This window comes from Gymnoscopelus microlampas (genome assembly GCF_963454915.1).
Source record: "Gymnoscopelus microlampas genome assembly, chromosome: 12".
NCBI classification, from domain to species: Eukaryota; Metazoa; Chordata; class Actinopteri; order Myctophiformes; family Myctophidae; genus Gymnoscopelus; species Gymnoscopelus microlampas.
The window spans coordinates 29,330,690-29,354,060 of NC_139949.1; the positions used below are offsets into that span (position 1 = coordinate 29,330,690).

The 23,371-nt window shown below is 40.7% G+C and overlaps 1 protein-coding gene across 2 annotated transcripts in view; it reads right to left on the reverse strand.

The window, feature by feature from the left end:
• camkk1a (calcium/calmodulin-dependent protein kinase kinase 1, alpha a) overlaps positions 1-23,371 on the reverse strand; it is a 53,027-nt gene that overhangs the window by 20,440 nt on the left and 9,216 nt on the right. For both annotated transcript variants that reach the window (XM_084073263.1, XM_084073262.1), the window contains exons 2-5: positions 9,866-10,244; positions 4,678-4,725; positions 4,213-4,266; positions 881-932 (exon numbers count right to left, since the gene is read on the reverse strand). In XM_084073263.1, the coding sequence (XP_083929389.1) occupies positions 881-932; positions 4,213-4,266; positions 4,678-4,725; positions 9,866-10,120 (409 nt within the window). In that variant the 5' untranslated portion in view covers positions 10,121-10,244. The remainder of the gene's footprint in view (positions 1-880; positions 933-4,212; positions 4,267-4,677; positions 4,726-9,865; positions 10,245-23,371) is intronic.

The window sequence follows — 23,371 nt, forward strand, 5'->3', positions numbered from 1 at the left end:
TGGTCTTTATGGAAGAGGGGAGGTGACCTGGCATGGTTCAGTGAGTTACGCCATGGCCACAATTGATGTGACGTGGCCGCGTGATCTAGATCTTATGGTCACAACGTGGCAGCGAAATCCTGATCTTGTAGCCACTAGAACCTTGATGGCAGAGCCCTGCTGTTTTCTTAGTCCCACTCCCGTTGGATTTCTGACCATTCCTTCCCTCTCCCGCAATGGTTTCATTTCTGACCACCTGCAGTTCATTTCTGACCTCCCACTCCCACCGATAGCAAAATATACGTACCGTCAAGTGCTGCTGACTCACACAATATTTCCATTGGGACTCAAATGCATTAATAATAATAATAATGATACTACAACTAATAATAATAGCTTGAATTTATATAGCGCCTTTCATGAACCCAATGACGCTTTACATCAAAAACTATGAACAACTAACAAACAAACAAACAAACAAACAAACAAACAAAACAACAAACAACTATTTGCCATAAGCCTGAGATAATAGGTGTCTTTTTAAGGCAGCCTTAAAAGAGTCCAGAGTTGGAGCATGGCGAATGAGAGAGACATCCGGTTCATTGCGGGATGGTGCAGGACGGTGTGGGACACGTACGTTTCTTTTGACCGCTCATTTCCGCCTGCAGCAATTTAAAAAACGCCCTCTCCTGTGAGATTTGCACTGGGTACCGCAGGACCCCAATTTTAATGTAGGGCTCTACGAGATAGTTGTGGCAATGAGATCAGGATCTCGTGGACAAGTCACCTTAAGGCCACGACATACAGTAACTAACAGAGCCGCACAATGTCACCGCTCCTCTTAAATCGCTCAAAGTAATTAGTCATACCCTCAAAATAGAAGAAGAAAGAATATACATACGTGGGAAACCACATTGCTTCATTAACCTCTTCTTGGACACCAGTTTCATGGCCTGTGGAAGAAGGGGATGATTATGAATAAGTCATGGAGGTGTCATGGAGGAATATGATTACTTTCTTTATACTAGAATGAACGATGTCACATGAACTAAAACTAAACTAAGAAAAGCGTGCCACTGTTACCAATCTGGCTGAACAGTTAAAAGATGTACTGTAGGTGAACATTTAACACTTGAGTGACGGAGGGGTCAAAATGACCTATATTGAAATTTTGAACTGAATTCACTTTGAGCTTGAAGCTCGTAGAGGGCTCCACTTACTTGGCTTTTCCTACATATGTCATGTATACACGTGTGTCTCCGACAGAGAGGGACTTCAGGAATCGGGCAATTTTTTTACTTACTTTTTCAAAAAGCTCTTAAAATAGGAATGCATTAGTTTTTTTTCATAACTATATACAATTCTGTTGTGACAAAAAGGGCTGTCAACGAATAGTCCATATTCTAATATATATTAGAATATTAAAAATAAAGGAATATTCGACTGTATATTCGAATAAAAATAAATTAAATAATCGGCCTTGTGAGTTTTCGTGAGGTTCTGGGCACCTGTAACCTTACACAACAGCTTGTGTTGCACGATCACAGAGCCATGGAGAGACTACAAGCACAGATCCAAGTTACATCCATGGCCCCTTGCTATCCACAAACGTCTCACCACGCTGCAGACACACAAACACAGACTCGCTCGGAAGAACGCAACGCTACACTGGATGTACGTACAACGTTGAATCACACGCAGGGGTTAAAGCAAAAAAGAATTCCAAGACTGAAAATTATTTTCAGACCATGTCCCAATATGTGATTTTTGATTTTTAAACATGGCACATGGAATCCTCAAGACTGAAATCAGTCCCCAGGACTGAGAACTTTAATCCCTGCACACGTCACTTTAATTGATTTAAAATGATAACATAGGTCAAGCTAAATCGGGCAATCCATTTGGTAATGTCAGACAACCAGACTACACCATGAATTTTAACTTTTCCTTCTTTTTTGTGTGTTTTTGGTCTCCCCTACCTCTCTTCTATCCCAAAAAACACCCCAGTTTGAACACTCAGGCTTTCACAGCATATCTGGGGTTTTCTGTAAATTGGACTCAAAACAGACCAAACTGATTTTCACCCGAACGTGACGTCACGTTTGGTACAATCCCCCGTTTTTTCAGTTCCAACTAAAAACGTTTTACTTTTTCCACACAGAACCAGGAGATAACATGCATACAAACTGGCTCAATAGCGCCCCGTGCCAAACAGGACAATGTGGTATTGCAGGTGAAAGTGCTTTATAAGCCAGAGAGAAGTTAGTTGGAATGAGTATATCTGAGGCTTGATTTAGGCTCAAAACTTTTGAAAAACGTTTGAGGGACATAAACAATATGATATTAAATATATTTTTTTTTTTATTAAATTCATGGTGTAGATCCTTTAACCGAGAAAGCAATGTAAAAACTATGGAATGTCACTCAAGGTAAAACTTCCTCCTTGTTGTCATATCTCTCATGTACCTTCATTTTAATTAAACAAAAGCGTAAAAACAATTACGCTAATGAGTCTGACTGAATAGATTAGTTTGATTATAATTTGCCATTTCATGTCACGGTAAACATTGTTCCACCATCACAGCAGTCACTCAGAGCGATGTCTGTTCTTCAGACATGTCAAGGCTTGTATTTAAACCATAATATTGTATAAGCTTATATTAAAATGAGGCAATAGAATGTGATATACTATATCATTTATCATTTAATTTGATCTCACAAGAGAGCGAGTTTCTTAGCACCAACCTCGGCCAGTACATAGAGAATGAGAGATATAAAGAAAAAGACGTCGTTCAATTAAGTTTTAATGCATACAATATTTTATATTAAAATAATATATATCCAAAATGTGATATACTGTATTTCAATGGTTCGGATATATAATTATGTTTTCATAAATAAAAAGGAATATTCTATATTATATTATATATAATAGGAATATTCTAATGCATCTGTTCAGCTTCACATACGAGGGCCAGTTGTGCTCATGTCCTGACCTAACCTCTCTGCTCACTTTCCGACAGCTTATTCAGAGCGGCAGCAATTCAATACTTGACTGCAAGAGAGTACAATGATTCACCTTCTGAAAGTGACTAATTAGTCCTTTAAATTCTCCTGCTCCGATGGTACTTTGGTTTTAGCTGAATTAATTCTTCTTCTTCTTCCAATTAGAATTACTTGAGCCCCCTATGGCCCCCTACGGCTGATAAACAGCAGTTGTGAAACCAGACCCCTGCCAATCAAACTGTCAGCGTGTACATAATTACAGCAGAGACTGCACTAACAAACCCACACAGTGTAATACAGGATGCTACAGTAATACCAACGTTAAATGAATGCTCACATTTTACTGTGTACATACAACATACAGAGGTGAAGGGAAAACTGAAATTTATGCATCAAATGTTACTCATTTTTTAATGTGTTGCACTATAATAAAGCCATTATTCTGCTTAAGTATGGGCTTCTGCCTTTCCTCCTAAAGCCTAAAAGAGACTATCAATTATTTGTAAAGACTACCTGTACTGTGTGTGTGTGTGTCTGGTATGCTCTGGGTGAACGCACAGGTTGTGCTCATGCGGCAGACACAGATGCCAAATCCAATCAATACTATGTGAATCCAATTCCAAATGCCACAAAATAGAATTATCCTCACATGTTTCATTTCATCATGCCTCTTCCTCTTTGCCTTTCATTCTATCTTTCCTTATTTCCTGTATGTCTATTTGAGCCAGGGTGGAGTGCTGTGCAATCTTTCCCAGCATGCACTTACAGGCCATTTTCCAGACAAAAGAGTGACTCAAATCAGAGAGAGAAAGAACATTTTCCATCCGTGTCAAAGGGTACAGTGGTGACGGGAGCGTGTCTATGTTCCCCGGGTTCTATGTTCCCCGCTTACCTAACCCTAACCCTAACCTTAGTGGGGGAACATAGAACCTGGGGAACATAGGGATGACCCCGTGGTGACCACTAAGGCCACACTGTGTTTAAATGGCTTTTTATGTCTTACACAGTATGGAAAGCTCTTTGCATATTTAAAATGCAGTGGAGAGAGACAGTAAACAGAGAGTTAGCTGGGGAGGGACATGCAGCAAAGGTCTGGCCTTGCTATCAGAGTCCATTCTGGTACGCCCCCTAACCATTCGGCTATCGGGTCACCCCAGGTTCATGTGGTAAATACTCTCTTGTCAAGACAGCAGATTCTGTGGCAGGATAGAAGAAACACTAACTTACATAATGTTTGTCATCGTCTTCATTGTAGGCAAGTTTGACCACACCATAGGAGCCCTATAACAAATTGGAGACCCAGCTTAATCAATTGACTCATTGATGTATCCCTAAACATAATATAATGTTAATAATCTTATAACACAACATAAACAGTGTGAAATTAAGGATGAAGTTATACAATTATTTAAATTGAAAGCATCGTTAAAGACATTAGACACATTGGACCACACTGAGTGCTACAAAGACAAGTGTGACTACATGTTATAAGCGTGATTTTGATGTTGAGTGACGTCACTATGAATACACAGATTAGCAAAAAATGGTTGAATGTTCATGAATGAATTGTGATTTATTACAGTAACTTTGTATCATGCAGTTAGGCCAGCAAGCCCAAGCAGTGTACACAAATGTTTGTATTTGATTAAAGTCAAAGTATTAAAGTGACACAAGACCACTTAAGAGACTCACCTTTCCAATTTCACATTTCAGTTTGTACTGGTTCAACTGGATACAATCCTATAAGAAGACAGAACGGAGGACATTGTAATAAAAGTATGGCATCATCAATCCTCACCATCACCACCATAATCATTCTATCATCATAATCACCATCACCACTACCAACATCATCACCTAGCCTGGTCGCGGAATTCAATTTCATTTTCATTCAGCAGACCGCCCCGGTCTGCTGAATGAAAATGAAATTGAATTCCGTGACCGGGAGTGTTTACCAGGCTAATCATCACCACCACCACTACCATAATCATTCAAACAAAGCCAGATGTGCCGCCTTGGCCAATGGAAAGAAATGTTCCAAGTTTCTGTGTGTCTTGTAAGTCTTATATCAGATGTAAGCAATGATGAAGCCAGTAGACAATGTTCACAGTCTCCAAATCCATTAGAGTGCTACAGTTTAAATGGACGATTTGCAGTTCCATAGCAACCACTGCTACAGACCCCAGCCGGCATGGCAGAGCTGAGCGGACCCCGAGAGAACATAAAGGTGAGAGGGGATATGAGGAGGCGAGAGGATGAGGTGGGGGGTACAGTATTTCACAGATATGAGCAGATGGTAAAGCAGTATTGTAGCTACTCCGCATTGGGAGAAAGCAAGAGAAAAAATGAGATTGTGAAAAAAGTAAAAGCATGTTCGCGACATTTTGTACAGCAAAGTAGGTGAACCCTCGCACTACGTCTTGATATATATTCCGTTCACAAACAGACAAATGCTTGCAAAAACACAAGCTGCTTGTCGGAGGTAATATATTCACACGTCTATGGGAGAGACAGAAACAGCGAACAAGACAGAAAATAAATAGAGTTGTAGCATAGGAAGACGGTTCCCTCATTACAGTAGAAGAAGCCATGGCTGTGCTTGGAGCCAGGGCAGTGCCTTGGGCTTTCTACTGGAGCTGTGAGTGTGTTTATAGGAACACGGGAGCCCAGGCTCTGCTCTAAAAGCATCAAAAGAGGCGTGCATTGCTGCTGCGCTAAGGCCAAATGTCAAGCAATCAATTCAAAACCAGGCAAGCTATTACAGAGTATACTGTGTGGTTACATAATATGCATTACATTTGGCTTGTGCAGTACTTTTGGTACTGCTACTGAAGGTCTGAGCACAGTGCAATGGTGAATTATGCACACAGACCCATGTGAAGTAAGCAGAAATCATGGCACATGGAGAGAGGGGGAAGGGGAGGGAGAAGGGTAAATCAGGTGAGACACTACAGCAGTTGTACGGTAGGGGTAGATTGTCCTTGCTGGCAAAAGAAAGATAAAGAAAATTGAGAAAAACTGAGCAAATAAAGAAAATGTTCAGTTAAATGAGGAAATGTTTAACCAGTTCAAGATAAAGATAAAGTGAAATGATGAGATGTGAATCAGTTATGGGAATAAAACAGAAGGAGAAAGTGGGGATTGGGAGGCTGCTGGCACATGCTCGGAAAATTCTGCACTGCAGTTAATATTCTGTCGGGGTTAATGGATAAAGGACGGCCAAACAGAAATCTGTCACACTTGCCCTGCAACGCTTGCACACAAATGCACGCTTAGACGTGCACACATGCATATAGAAAATAAACCTATGAAACTTTTTTGTTATATAATACATTACACTAGCTGCTATAATTGAACAGACACATGCTGCCACAGGAAATCATGAATTTCCACAGGAAAGCTAAATACATTATAATTTACTGATTAAGCCAAGCAGCGAACACCATTCTTCTTCCTTGTTTGTGTTTTGTCACCCTGAGGTGGAAAGGCGCGACTGATCGATAGGTGCACACACTGTTTAATCTTCCCTGGAAACCACAAAACAACCTCCCCATAATGCCTGAATGCAGGCTTTTTAATAGCTCCATGGTAAATGCATGAGTTCTGCCTTATGCTAGGTCAGCTTTTTAGTGTTCATGCTATACGCATGTCAGAAGTGAAAAACAAAACAATAATGCCATTCAAATTTAAAAAAGGAATCAGTGAACAAAGTAGTCAAGTGCTGAACACTTTACTGCTTAATGCCTTCATAATTCCCGACTACGTTAATGAGAACTATACATGGCTCATTCATGTTTCTGATATGTCCGTCATCTTTCATACAGTGATTGTGTCAAATCTACACCATTAATGGTAAATATAAAAGTCTTATTTGTCATTTCCATTTCTTACTAAGAAACTATGAGGAAATCTATTTTGGGTAATTCAATTTTGCTGTGCATACATCGACCTCTTAGGTAATTGGAATTGATTTGATGACCCTTAGACCAATATGAGTTCAGAGAAAAAGGACGAGAGAAATACATAGCATGCAACAATGAGTAAATGGTCTGCCTTTCTATAGCATAGCACCATTATCCAAATTGGTTGCAGAGGCAACCATGCAAGGCGTAGGAGTTAGGAGTATTGTCTCTTGCTCAAGGACACTTTGACATGAACCCAGAAGAAGCCGGGGACAAACTGGTAACCTTCCAGTTACTTCCTAGAGAGACACACTACCTCCTGAGCCCCTGCCGACAGCTCGACACCAAGAGTGATTAGAAATTGAAAGAAAGAAGCTAAAGTAGCAACCTCTTAACATGTCATGTTATTGTTGAACATCAGCTGTAATGGAGGTCAGGTCCTTCCCTCTCACTTCAACTCAGCTGACACCTGTAAGCTACCTCCACTTTTTACCTGTTCCGAATGCAGAGCAGGACAAAATTGATTTAATAATAAAGAAAAGGGATAAACTGTCAACTGAACTCGTTCCCTCATTACTCTGTCTGGAAAATGTGAATCTGCATTCCTACGCAGTCTTGAAATGTCACTCGGAAGTCCTAGCTGTGCCAACATGGCATACTGTTCTCCCTCCCAGTCTGTCAAACTGTGTCCCCACTGCCCTGCAGGAGTGGGCGAATCTCCATGGATCAGTGACAGACCTGCAAATCTGCTTTCATGAAGGAACAGACAGCGGCAAGCCTCCAACAGCAGACTGTAAAATTCTGATCTTAAAGATGTCATGAGTTCACTCACTGTGTGTGTGTGTGTGTGTGTGTGTGTGTGTGTGTGTGTGTGTGTGTGTGTGTGTGTGTGTGTGTGTGTGTGTGTGTGTGTGTGTGTGTGTGTGTGTGTGTGTGTGTGTGTGTTGATATATAGCAGGGGTCGGCAACCTTTTTGACATGAAGTGCCATGTTTTTATATTCTTGACAGTCAGCGTGCCATATCAACATTAGGTTTAATTATGACACCACATCAAAATGAAACATTTCCAACAGATTCTGATTGTCCATAAATATAACAACTTTTTTTTTCTCCTTTGGTAATATTTTCTTTCACATCAGGACAATGATCATTAGACAATACTTACAACACCTATCTCCCAGACTCCCTCCTCAGTCAGAGTTCAGAATTTGAATGAATGTAGAATTATGTGAAGGATGTACTTTGTACACAGATGTGAGGAGACCTCATTCAATTGATTGCATTTGTACAAATATTTGATTGTAAACCAAATATAATCCAATCAACTGGTTTGATGCCCAAAAATGTGGCATGCGCACACGCACACGCACACACACACACACACACACACACACACACACACACACAGTAGACGGATTAGGATGTCAATTTATTAACTGTTGCCCACACACCGTGGCTGACCCCCACCTCATTTTCATTATTCTCTGTCCAAGTGTCCAGTGGCATAGTCATAGTGCTCACCAGACCAGACAGCATTTAAAATCTGTCAGCAACACAAGAACACAATAATATTTGGTGCAAACTTAAGCCATTCCTGTGACCTCTGGTTGGTATACTGCTGGAATTAGGACAGATACAGATACAGCCAGATAAGGAGAGCAAACTATCAACTCTACAACAAACTGAATTCTGTTACTTCTGCACATGGACAGACATGAGAGGAATGAGGAACTCAATACACAGGAATCACTTCACTGTTGCTTGTTCATGTGGAAACTCTGTTTGCAGGCACACAGATTCTGCTGAGAGGAACTACAAAAACCCTGTGGGAGACATGGGCATTGTGAAGCCTTCATATGGGGACAAGTTGGCCCAAAACAGTGGCTAAAACCCCCAACATGCAGAGTACTGGCACAGGTATTGTATTCATGCGTTGGGGTTCTCTCCTTCACTGAGGTTCCAACGTGTGGAATAACTCCAGAAGGGCATGCCTTGAGAGAAAAAAGCAACTTAATAGCCACTCATTACTCGTCGTCACAAAAGGTCCTGCGGCCCCAAAGACAATCGCACACGTAGTGGCTTCTAATGGAGACAGATCTGCCATTGTCCAGACCTGATGACTCTGATGATGACTGTCAAAGCTCTTGTTTAAATAGGTAGGCCTTACATATTAAGCATTTAACCTAACACATTGACTGTCAAGGATTTAATATTATGTCATCATGGTGTTTTTAGTGATTACGCTAAAGGGCACTCTTCGCCAACCTATGAATGATGCCTTGATTTCGAGAGAAATACCCCGTCCACTACAATGTTATCAGATTTATAAAAATACATTTATCTCGGATTTCTTTTCCCAGTTGCGGTTAAGGTGAAAATGTCACCTTAAAACCTTACAAAAAAAGACATTTCCGGTGGAAAGAAGAGAGACTCGTCTTTCCACAGACACGTTTGTTTACATCCAGGGTGATTTTTTTGTTCTTTGGATCGTCAAAAAGACTCAAAATAAGGTAAAACCGCTGGCAGTGGCGGATTAATTAATTAATGAATACCTGGCAATGAATGTGTTAATTGCTCCATTTTAAATGTTTGTAATCATGTCACCAATTAACACCATTACAAGCAAACAAATTGGAAATACCTATTCATATTAGGGATATACGATACATAATTAACGCATGTAAATTACCATATGCAAAGTTTTCTGTTTTAAGTTCATTTCATAAATTAGGGCCAAAGTGTTTACAGTATATTATGTTCATTTTAATTGTTCCATGTTGACTGCTTACATGAACTTCATTCCCCTTTTATCGGTTTGTTTGTTTAGTTCAGAGCAAAATTCACATCCCTCTCTGCTTTACCTGTAAAACCAAACCACAAAAACCATATCAGCAATTCCGGAGGCGTAAATGGAGTAACAGGTCACGATACAGTAACAACACAATCATATAGGAATTTTCTTTAAAAAAACTCTCACCTGAGTATCACCTGATATGGATACACGCTTGGACTCCACGGTTGGCCTGCGAGCCACGCGAGGGGAGGTTCTCTCCTGCAATGACAACTTCCTCCCGGAGTGTCGGGGGCGTGCTGGATGGGCCTTCTTTACTCCATTGGCAGTGGAGTCGCCCGTCTCACTGGTCGTTATGGCCGCCATAATGTCTGTGAGGACATTGGCCTGTTCGTCGGCATCAGGGTCTGACCTGTAGCCAAGGTCACTGCTCATAGCCATGGAGGGTGGAGAGGAGCAAAACTTGCCGGAGAAGATGGAGGGGAAAGCAGTGTGATGAGCCGTCCACCAGCATCAACGTGACATGGGCCAGCTTGAGCTAACAATGTCTAACGCCTCACCCCAGCTGAAAAGACAAGACAGGAGTGGATGTGAGCTAATTAACCACTAAAACCCTATATGCATAGTTGACTCAGGTCCCCCAGGGTTCTGTATCTGCTCTTATCAATGACAGTTTCCCGTCATACACAACTCTCTACAAATACTGAAATGGGACATTTCAATGTTTTTCATTTAATAATAATATAGTGCTTTTCAAAACAAGATTACAAAGTGCTTTACAAAAACAAGATAACAATTACTAGAACAAAACATGAAATACATTAGCAAGAGTAAAAATAAGTGGTGACTGGTGCCAGTTGCATGGACCCTATGCTCAAAGGACGCAAGTTCGAATCTGACTCTCATCTCATCATGTATGGCTTTTCTCTGACCTCGGACTGCAGAGGGAGGAAAGGCTATGAGAGGGACTGGGACTATGATGAGGATTGTTTTGGCTTTAGACCATGGGTCTTCAACAGCAGGACGTTTACCACGTACATTAACCACTTGAACTCTAGCATCCCTAATCTCAGGGGAACAAAAATAGCAGATCTAATGGAAATGGAAGTAAAAGTAACTCAAAGTAGTACTTAACAAATTCACTGCCAGAGGTTTTTTTAAACAGGGTACAGCCAGTGCCAGCGTTTTAACGATTTTTTTACCTTTTCAAGCAGTCACAAAATATTTTCCGTGATCACCGTCCTCACAGTGATCCCCTCATTACACACACACACACACACACAAGTCACATAGAATCGGGAAAAAAAAAATCTGATCGCGGTAATCCGTTCCATAATTGCAGCCAGTTAAAAATAGCATGTTTACATAGTAAATACATAGTAAAGAAAAAAGGTACACAGGAGCCGAGATACAGGATTTTAAAGTAATAAGTTAACCAGGGAGTGAATGGAGCAGTAAATCTTAGGATCACGTTATCTTGGGTACTGGAAGTCCCCCCCCCCCCAAAAAAAATATTTGCATTCACGGATATAACCGTGAATGGCAGGTAATGTGTTAAGTACAAGTACTTGAGTAAATGTACTTAGTTACTTTCCACCACTGCTGTACATAATGACCAATGATCATCATCACGCAACACTGTCAAATAAACGAAATGTCATTCATTAACGTTAACCCTAACCTTGGATAAGCGTCCTAACAACTACTCGTGAAATTTTGTTGTCCTCAGTCTTTCGATGTGAAGCTTATGTGTAAAATATTGCACTGGACATTTACATCTGAAAGGTGCACAATGGAGATCCGCCAATAGTGCTATAGCAGTCGGCCAGAATGTGTAATGTTTTGGAGAAGACACGAAGATTGAAGTGAACATCTTCAACGCAGTGACTTTACACTAGATGAAGTTGCCCCCCCAGTGACAACTGGAAGAGGAGCACGTAATACTCTTGAGGTTCCCTACTGTTGATTCAGCCATGCAGCTGTGCTGATACAAGCTACATCTGGGGAGGTTGGAACGGGCATTTGCCACATGCTTAATGCATTTGATGTTGACACCCACAGATGGCTCAAGACAATATTTTCTGGGACTGTTCCAGAGTGGAGGGGAAACTCAGCCTGTGTCTTGGGGATGGTCATATATCTATAGAGTGACCCGGATGGCTGACTAAGGACACTAATGACATCTACAAGTTGGACACCACCACAATGGTCTGGCCTTTGTAACACCAGAGGCACTCCGCCACCTGATTCATCAAATCACTCTGCCACCATGATTGGGACATGATTGGACTCCATAAATGTTATCATATGTACAGTACTATGCCATTTCACATTTGCATATGGCCCTGTCACATGTGAGTGTATCTTTGGTGCCAGAAGATAGTTCTAACAATAAAGAACTGAAGAGCTGGAGGTTTCCCATGGTCTGGTAGGCTAGATGATGTTACCTTGGCAATTGAAATCAGTGCCCATGTGATGAAACCCAATCTAAACCCAGCAAAGTGCATTACTACAGTATGTGGTTGTGCATGGCTCCCTGTATCCCACGCTAATGCTTGTAGACACATACTCACTCCCTCTCTACCTCACTCACACACAGATTTAATGTTTGTGAGCATATATGAACAAGTTGTGTGTGTCTCTGTAAAAAGGATCCACACATTAATGTATTATTATCATAATTATTATTATTTGATTTGTTTAATATGCACTTTCCTTTTAATCTCTAAAAGAAATTGAGATTGCTATAGACAATAAATATGAAAGGCCTACAGCAGAGCTGGTACAGGTGCTGTAGATGAGAGAACAGATGTGTGTGTGAGAGTGAGTGAGTGAGTGAGTGAGTGAGTGAGTGAGTGTGTGTGTTCATGGGAATAGAGGTTATAGTCAATACGTACGCCAAGACAACAAAAAGAAGAAATAGAAAAACAACAAATTTGAACACAACCATTTCATTCGTGGACAATGTCAGCTCTTAGAAAATTAGATGGGAGGGTTTCAGTAAATGGGCCACCGTATGCTATTCTTGAAATGTGTCAGGATGCAAGAAGTTCTCTATTAAGTCAAAGTCAATGTTTTATATTCCAAAATAATACTGTGTTCCACTTTATTGAAGGGAGGGGGGTCAAACAAATGACTGTACTACACTGGCTCATTCTCAAAAGTAGGTCTTTTCCACAAAAATAAACAAACGTTACAGGCAGTGTGCGCGCGCACACACACACACACACACACACACACACACACACACACACACACACACACACACACACACACACACACACACACACACACACACACACACACACACACACACACACACACACACACACACACAAAAAGACAAGAAGAAAATACAGTACTACAAATGGAAATCTTCCACAAGGCAGTTTGGCTTGCCTCCCTTTAGGTCCAATTAAAAGTAACAAAGAGGCAGCAGTGCTGCTCTGCAGGCTGTTTACCATCCTTAGAACTTAAGCTGTAAACAATGTCCTTTGATTTACATTTAGTTCATTTTGCTGTAATGTAAATGTTGATGATCAAATGTGTTCCTCACATACTGCAAACACCTTCACTCTGTTCTTTGATGTCCTTTGATGCACACTTTAACATATGCTTGACTTCAGCTTGATACATATATATTATAATTGTATCTATAACTAAAATATAAAATTAAAAGCACCTTAAATATTTTAGTTATTTTATAAATAGTTTCACTCAATAGGGACCGCTCCCGTCGCAAGTTAATGATGTCATTTGTCCATGTGTGGTCCAGCCCTATGGAATTAATGGGATGCATGTGAAAATAAAAAACAACTTAATACTTCCTAAGGTTAACTCTTTGGCTACCATATTTTCGTCATATTTTGCTATGGCCCAAAACAACAGTATGATTTTTCAAAGGTGAGTGAAAACACTCGAAAATCAGTGGCGTGGCAAAATTATGTTTTATTTCTAGCAGTCAAAGAGTTAATATGATGAGCACCAAATCAATATTTTACATTTTTTTCCGTAAATTCCATAGGGCTGGACCACACATGGACAAATGACATCATCATCTTGCGACGGGCATTGTCCCGCTTGAGTAAAAGATTAACCGTTTCTAAAATATATATTTTTTTAAGGTGTTTTAAAATGTTTATTTTAGTTATAGAGGGCAATTATAATGTATTAAGGCATATTTGGATTATAAGCCAGGGATCCTTTTAAAGTTATTCTTGGGGCTTTTTTAGAGCCTTTATTTGAAAGGTATACAGTATAGAAAGACAGGGAACACTGAGATAGTGACATATAGTTGGCTATTTTCAGCAAAGAGACTTGGTGTAGAGGGAAAAAAGGAGGGGATCAAGGATAGAGCCCTGTGGGACCCGGGTCAACAAAGTACTGTAAGTGGTTAATTCTCCTCAAAACCATGATCATCTGTCTGTAGTCAGTCTAAACCATCTCGCTGTTGAACTGCACTGTTCGGCTTGGCTGAAGGAGTGTGGGTTTGTCGAATACACGCACGCACACACACACACTCACTCACACACACACACACACAATGTATATAGACCGGGAGAATGGGGGCTGAGGCCAGGCTATTTTCACACTAGCAGAATTATGCAATTCAATAGGCTTCGCTTCTGTGTGGTTGACAAATCATATTTTCTCTGGTTGTCGAGAACCGTTAGGCTGCGGTGTAGCATGATGCAATACCCAGTGAGATCTTTGTTATCCTTTTTTGAGTGCAGAAAAAACAGAAAAAATGGTATTGTCAAATATACTTACTGTTGCTTTTTGTTTAGTTTTTTACTAAAACAATCTTTGCCTAGGGCAACAGCCATATACCTCTATAATGTGTCAGAACTATGTAGACCCTGCACATTTCCAATGAGTAATTTATTAAATATTAAACCTGTAATTAGAAAAGGTTCAAATTGAGCCATCTACAACAGTGCTCAGCAGTTTGGCAACAACTGAAACACTGAAGATGTAGAACATAAAATGCCACAATATTTTCTTTCGTTAGAGGTAGCACAAAGAAAAAAAAAGAAAGAATAGAAGCTTGAGATCCTTTCATAAATACATTTTCTTTCTAATCATATGCCATCTTTTCCTCCATTTAGACGGAAAGCAGTGCCAATTACAGTAAAAGGACAGTGCCCAGTGCATCTAGGGTCAACAGATGCACCCATCTGGCTCCATTAGAGAAAAAATTCCACCTCCAGCCTTGCCTCAAATGGTCTTCCCTATGATATTGTTCTATTCAGGTGACTAAAGACAGACAATCAATGCCAATATAGAAAATAAATCACTCATTTACTGTGAGAACCTCATGAATATAGTAAATCCACCACACAAAATAAACAATTGTTTTTCTTATTTTGCTTCAATAGTTAGTTTTTTATTTGTTTATTTATTTTCTGTTCTTGCAGTAAGCCTATCTTCAGAGAAAAGAAACTCAACTACTTAAGCCAAAAGACAAGCCTGTAACCTTGAAGACATGAATAATACGTATGCGGGGGGAGTTGTAGTGCCGTAGATAAGGATAGACAGCGCTTATATTCCATCTGCTCTTCTGAGATCTGAGAAAACGTGGCAATGATTTCTTCCACAAACGCTGTTTTAAAGGAAAACTTCACCCCAAAGTGATCTCAGTTACGCTTTGAAGCCTTGAATTCTCTGTAATCTTTTGTCGCATTCCTTCATTGTGAACGAGAATACATGATATATTGAAGACAAAATAAGGGTTGAGGATTAACAACAGCAAACAACAAAAGTATATAAAAAAATCAGCTTATAAACTCCAGCCCATGGCATCATTACTTCTGTCATGATTTATGACCTTCATCTGCTTGACCCAGTACACACATGTGTATCTACGTAAGCATCAAGCATTGATATCCGTGATACGATGATCATCAACTACTTTATCAGAGAGACTGATGTCTGTGCACAATGGTACAAGATGCATGTTCTATTCCTATCCATTCTGTTCTTGTTCTTGTCCTTGTTCCATATCTTCTGGTCATGTCATGTGTCCACTGTACAATACTGTATATATGCTGTATGTGTGTATTAAACATCAGAGCTTGTCGTGTGATACTGCCTGGTGTCATCTGGTTCTCTGGGCGCGCGACTCAACAGAAGCATTCACTCACCACCATTTACAACAACTTACACACACACACACACACAAATAAAAGGTAAAACACAAAACAAAAACACCACATTTTCCCCTAACTTCACTTGATTGAAATGAAGTCATTTTGTGGGTGACGTATTCCTTTAAGCCTGATTTATACAGTACTTCCGGTAGTACAGTTGTTCTACAAGTCAAGCTCACAACACATTGTGAGCTTGTGGATGGGCTATTTCCGGTGAGCGAAAACGATGTGCAACCAAGTATAAATCAGGATTCATTCCTCCTACACAAGACTGTCAAGTGAAATCCATCCCTCTTACTTTCTGTGAGTCTCCATCTCAGTCATCAAATCAAGTTGGAATGTAATCAGCTCTGCTGATTACATAAATGTTGTGCAAAGGCTGGAGTGAAAGATAATTTGCATAATAACCAATATTTTTGCCAAATAAAGGAAGTCAAAAGTAAACAACAGCAGTTGCATCATTTATTGTTGTGCTGCTGTCTGTGAGTGACTGTCGAGCTGTTCACAAACACACACAGATGCACAGACAGACAAACAGACAAATAGGCATAAAGGTCCTTACACACCGGGGCGATTTTTCGTGCGAATAATTAGTTTTTTTTTTAAACCTTATAAAGTCAATGTACATGGAGCGAAAAAGCGAAAAAGCGAAGCGAAAAAGCGTCTTTTAATTATTCGGAACGAGTCCGAATTTTGCGTATATTCGCTATTTTCGCCGGTTCGCCCCGGTGTGTAACAACCTTAAGAACTAAATCACGCAGAGCCTGTATGGGAAGTTGCATCATGATGCAAGGAATAGAGGGAAGAAAAGATTATGATTGCACGATTGTACCTATGGTTCAAGGGTTATAGGGCAATACGTGAAGTGGGTTACGTAGTGGCACCATGAGGTGATTTGAAAAAATTGGGGTGGAGGTTCTTCTTTGGCCTAGTGAGAATGTGCGTGCAAAGTTTCATTGCATGTGTGGAAAATAACACATTGTGTCATGTTGTGCTAAAGATGCCACCCTTGCATACTTTGGAAGCCAATTGTATATAGCCAACCAAAATGGAATATAAGAAATCTGACAAATACGTCTTGATGACACAACTACAGAAATAATAATGTGTACCAACTTCCGTGAAGTTTGGACAAAATCTGTCATAGTAATATAAAAACTCTCATGATGGCGCTATAACAGGCCGAATTGGGTGGAGATTCTTCCTTGGCCTACTGGGAGTGTGCGTGCAAAGTTTCCTGCCGATCGGTCCAGTGGTGGTGGCATGTTGTGCAAAACAAGCTCCTCCAGAAAACTTTGAAAGCCAATCGTAGTCAAAAATCTGACAAAAACATCTTTATCACATGGCTACAGAGATAAGGTGTACCAATTTGGGTGAGGTTTGGACAAAATGGGTAGGAGTAGTAGCAAAAACTATGTTTTGCAAAGAAAACGCAACATGGCGGCAAACTTGTCGAGTGGAAATGGGCGTGGCTTATTTGGGGAGTTTCCGTTCATGAATTGAGGCATTTTGATAAAAACGGGCCACTTCTGCAAACTTTGGAAGCCAATCTTAGCCAATCAGGACGGAATATGAAAAATCTGAGAGATGCATCTTATTCTTAATCACATGACCATAGAGATAATGTGTCCCAATGTGCGTGATGTTTGGACAAAATCGCTGTACTGGTGGCACTATAACAGGCCGATGTGAGAAATTCGGGCCAGAGTTTTTTACTTGGCCTTTAAGGAGTATGCATGCAAAGCTTTACACCGATTGGTCAAACGTTGCCAAAAATGTGCCCCACACACACACACGCACGCATGCGCACGCGGGGCGAAAACATAGTCTCGGCCAAGCCTTCGGCCTGGCGGAGACAAAAAGAACATTAAAGACAGTGATTAAATTAGAAAAGTATAAACAGTATAGCAGGACTTTGTAGAGGCAGACTCTTTCCTATTGGTTCACCTGACAGTGCCGCAGACTAATCCCTGGAACCCTTTAACTCAATCCAAGAGATTAGCTGGTAACTGTGAGAGATACAAAGACTAGCCTTAGAAACCTGTTAAACAGATCCCCGTTAACACACATCAATCTGGCGATCAGGGAAAAACAAGAATTTTGGTTCTGCAGGCCAGGTGCCATATAGTGCATAGAATAGAGCATTCACCATCCAGAAGCAGCCATCAGTCTCACTGAACTGAAATAGACCCTGGGACAATCCCAGACAAATCCAGAGCTAACCTCTCTGAGACTGGTTGCCCCTGGCAATAATAACCGCAGGACAGAGGAGTGTAAACAGACTAGTTGGAAGAGCCAAAGTTATTTTTGCTCTACTCACAACAAGAAATCATCTGGAGCTTCAGCATACAGTAGCTGACCAAGAATTCCAAAAATGTCACCCTGACAAAGAAGCCAGTGACAAGGCTGTACCAGAATCACTTCCTCTAGCCAAGATATCTCCAGTTTTCCCCACAGAAGAGTGACGTTCTGTAGTCTATACTGTACGTGATGATATGGGTGGAACTGGGGTGGCATTTCGGCTCCACCCATCTCTCCCTGTGACTCTACTCATACAGTCCAACGGAATGACTGGCTCGAGCGACTAGTTGAGTCTATTTTTAGAAGGAGTTAGCCCTGGGATCAGGAGGAAGTGAAGCAGGGATAGGGAGAGAGGTGAGTCTATGGAGGATTAATCTGTTGCTAGAAGAAAACATAAGTCTAGTGTTTTTTTCAACCCCTCTCCTCCACAGACATGCACATCTTGATCTGTTGTGTCCTCTAAATCCCTCTGACTAGCACAATAGCCCAGGAATCTCTATCCCCCCTTAGCACCGTTGTGTAGCTTTTAGTGAGGTAGAAGCCATGCTAACCCCCTCAAACCACTGCACACACCTCCTCAGCCGACACTAGACTCTCCTCTCCTCCACCAAACAATCCAAACTGAGGAGGTAGGTTGAAATGCTATTTAGGAGATAGAGGATCCAGGGCCAGATGCTGTCTCCCCCTCCTCCCTTGAGCATTGTCCAGATCAACTAGCGCCCGTCTTCATGGACAATTTCAAACGATCCCTGCAACTGTCTCCACCTGCTTCAAAAGCTCCACCATAGTATCAGCCACCAAAAAGCCAAGGATCACCGGACTTATTGATGCAACAGGCCAACAACAAGTAAAAAGTAGGAATTGAAAAAAATCCCCAAAAGTCGATCTCTGTAGTATAACCCCTGCAAAATTATTGCAATATTTTTAACTGGTATGTGCAATATTAAGTACTACTTCTTCACTGCCCACAGTATACGTATAATGTACACTACTGTTGACCCTATATTCTTTATATTCCTGTTTTTATTCTCATACTCTATTACTCTCAAATTGTACCCTTTTTTCTCTTATCTCGCTATAATTTGTAGGCAAATTCTTTGCGCATGAAAATACTTATAAATAATTTTATAGAATGAACAAATAAATAATGAACATTCACAAATAAATAATGAAACTAAAAGACAATGAATGCAATTGTCTGGCAAGGTACAGTATATTTGTGCATAAATACAACAAGACTGGGTCTAATAACAGGACTTCTGGTATCATATTGATGATGAAGGTATCTGCAGCTTCTGATGTTTCTGTTATGTGAACCTTTTGTTTTCTTTCTGAATAGATTTTTCTGTTCTTTGAATGATGTTATTTGTAGTGAGTCATTGTGTTGAAGGCAAAAGGACTATCAGGTTTTCAGTCTAATCTGAGCAGCATTTGCTTCCATTATAAATATTTTAAAAAATGTGTTCCGCCACAATTTAGTAGCAGGTGGGTAGGAACCAAAAAACAAACTAACTTTTCTTAAGCATGCGTCGGTCAAAAACGTCCGGCAGGCAAGGCTACACTGAATGTCTGAATGATATAACAACAGTACACACACACACACACACACACACACACACACACACACACACACACATATCATATATTATATATGTGCTCTTAATGCTAATAGTGTTCAGCGTGTACACTCTTTACTCATTAACACAAAGGAGCAGAGCGTTGCTTAATTTGAGATCTCACCATGGGTCAGAAAGTACATTATTTTAGTAGTTTAACTAAGCATATAGGCTACTGTGCATAACCCAAAGTCTGCAAATACTTAAAAAGACTGCAAATAAAAAAAGACTGCGCACATCCCCAGGTATGGCTTTGCTGGGGTGACAGGTGATGGGTGACGTTACTGGTGGGGCTTGGACCTCAGGCTGTGTTCTTGTCAGGCAAAGGTGAGTAGAGGACTATGGTAGTGGGGGGGGGTTGTTGGTATCCGTTGGCATGCTTCTTGTAGAACAGATGGAACACGTTTGGCCTCGCTGTGACTCTCAGTCTATTGCCCTCTTTAAAAATAAAATAGTGTGCAACCTTTTTTAACCATTTTTTACCACTCAATCCACATTTGAATTATGTAATTCCACTTCGTTAACTTTAGTTTTATGCAGCAGCATTTGAAATAGGCCATCTTATTCAATCAGGGTCCCCACACATTTTTAGCAATGAATTTCCAAAACTTTTCCAAAACTTTTCCAGAATATTTAGCCCAATTTCCAGGCCTATATAACAATCATTCGGCGCAATAATGTGTCTCTTACTCCTATGTAGAATGCCCAAAGATAGGCAGTGTAGCAAAAATAAAGTTTGAGACATACATTAGGCTGCCGTCACACAGCCCGTTCGGCGAAAAACTACTTATGTTACATATTTCGTGTAATATTATTCATGTTTATGAAAATGTTTTATTTTAACAAAATCAATAGCCAAAAACAATGCATAGCCAAATATTTTTCCAGGACCCTTGATAAATTCCAGGACCTTTGATGATGTTTGATCAATTTCAAACCTTTTCCAGTACTGGATTTTTTTTTTTTTAATTTCAAAATATTTCCAGGAATTTCATGACCGTGGGGACCCTGTTCAATGGATTAAAGGGGAAAAGTAGCATCTAACGTAGCATCTCACAATAATGGAGAAATACATATCACATAAGTAAAACCCAACACTATGTTTCAGTTGTGATTAGGATAATAAGCTTTCGGCATGATCATCTGTGTAAAAGCAACTACTGTACCATCAGAAAAGTTACAGCTTGTACAGCAACCTTCTGGTGTGTAAATGTACTTGTTCCTTTACAGATTCTTCTTAAGAAAGCCGAGCATTACTCCCTTTACCAATAATGATGGAGGCTGCCAGCTGCATTAAAGTACCTCGCTCTTTGTCTTTGCACTGGTGCAGTAAGCAAAGATTTTGAGATGCAGAGCATTGCAGCCAGGGAGCAGAGCTAAGGTTGGTTAATTTTCCCCTGACTGCATTGGGTTCTGTGGAAGCGCTTGTCTGTTGACAAAATTTGTTTGGTTGAAACAGCTCACTAGTGCCGATTGGCGCCAGTCCCAGGAATTCATCAGAAAGACTAAAGGCAATGCTTGCGGCATACACACATGAATGTTTTTCTTATGACTGACACTTGTCTTTTGCCTGTGGCACCTCAACACGTGCTGCTTCTTTCAACTTCTTTGATCAATGCAACCTTTCCCTTCTTTGAAGTGCCCACATCTGTTCAATATGGAACACTAAAATGAAAATGAAACCCCAAGTTTAACAAATAACCTGCATGTGAAAATATGCCCTATATTTTATATTAAATGATTGCTTCCCTACTTGTGTACAAGTGCACGGACACACACACACACACGGAAAAAACTGCATAAGGTACGTTACGTTAACAGATTGACATATTGTATCTGCAAAGGTCTATGAACAACATAGGGGCGGCAGTGGCTCAGGGGTAGAGTGGCCGGTAGAACGGCCGGATGGAAGCCGCAAGGTTTCCAGTTCGATCCCGGGCTCCCCCAGAAGAGTTACGGTGCGTTTTAACAGCGGGCGACTCTCGGGCGATGCCGGGCGACATCGTCCAAAAGATAAAGAAAATCCATCTTTCATCGCCCCCCCGCCCACTTCGCCCGATCGCCGGCTCTCATAGACTTTCTTTATCTTTTGGACGATGTCGCCCGCGATCGCCCGAGAGTCGCCCGCTGTTAAAACGCACCGTTAGTGTCGAAGTGTCCTTGAGCAAGACGCTGAACCCCTAATTGCTCCCGATGAGCAGGTTGGTGCCTTGCATGGTTTCCTCCGCCATCAGTGTATGAATGTGTGTGTGAATGGGTGAATGTAATGCACGATCTATGTAAAGCACTTTGGATAAAGTGCTATATAAATGCACCATTCACCATTTAACATAGAGGTCTTTGTAAATTGGTTAATTGGACTGATTGTTTGCCTACTATATCTGTTCTTTTATGTTGCAGTAGACCAGAACCACGCCTCATGGCCATGCAGAGTAGAGACTGTGTGGACTGAGCTGCCCTGCAGCAGCTCATCGAGTTATTTACATTAACTAATTTTCCTTGTAGGACAAATTGCTGTTTAATAAAGCATGCCGTGTGGCATTTACGTTAATTAGTGGTCCAGAGTCATTCATACTGTAGATAGAAACTCATCATAATGCTTACAGTAAGTAGCATATTAAAATCCTCTCTAAATGTTCTCCAGGCATGACTCTGCTGGTGATGAATAATTACACACGGAGACACAATGTCCCCAAGGAAGCCAAGAGCATACTGATATTGCACTTCAAGTATTTGCCTTACTTATTACGTGCAATGACTTGCAAAGGTAGACATCCATAGCTTCACAAAAAATAAGAAAATGATATTGATCACATAACTGTATCGCACAGACTCTTCACAATTTTAATGTAGTAAAATTGTGCAACTCTTCTCTGTTTCTCTGTTCCACAAAACTGCGTGGCATTGCCTACTACCCAAAACGTTCCCGTTAAAAGTAGCCTAATCGAAAAATGAAGGTCTCCCCAATCCCAGGACAAAATCAGTCAACAGAACCAGGGACGTGTGTTTTCAATGAGTCTAGCATGGAGTTTCAATTTGAATGGGCTTATATAGAAGGGGGGTGTGTCTGATCAAATGAATATCAGTTATCTATTAAGTAAATATTGAATCAAGCAACTTAAAAACTATCTGGGTTGCACACAAAAGGCAGAGTAGATATACTCTATAGACTAAAATGAACAAATTACCTAAACATAACCAAAAGTATGTTCCCCTAGCTACACTACACCACGAGACCCCACAAACATGTGGATTAGTATTGGGTGTGTGATAATACAGTCTCAGCTAACCCCTTGAAACCTAGCATCCGTATTCTTGACGTGTCATAAATAATAGGTGAAAATTCGCCAAAACTAGACGATCTACAAGCTCACAATGTGTCGTGACATGTTGCGAGCTTGTAGATCAGCTATTTTTAGAACACTAACAAAAGGAGGAGGCCAAGGATAGAGCCCTGGAAGACACCAACCAATGACGTTTATAGGGTTTAAGTGGCTACGCCACACAGGATTGTGTGTGTGCAGGTATTTCAAGTAAATGGTGCCTCTTGGAGAAACCAGGAGGAGGTGATGTCAATGTCACAAGTCTGATGTTGCTTAAGCTGTACTGTATGTCTCCTCCTGCAT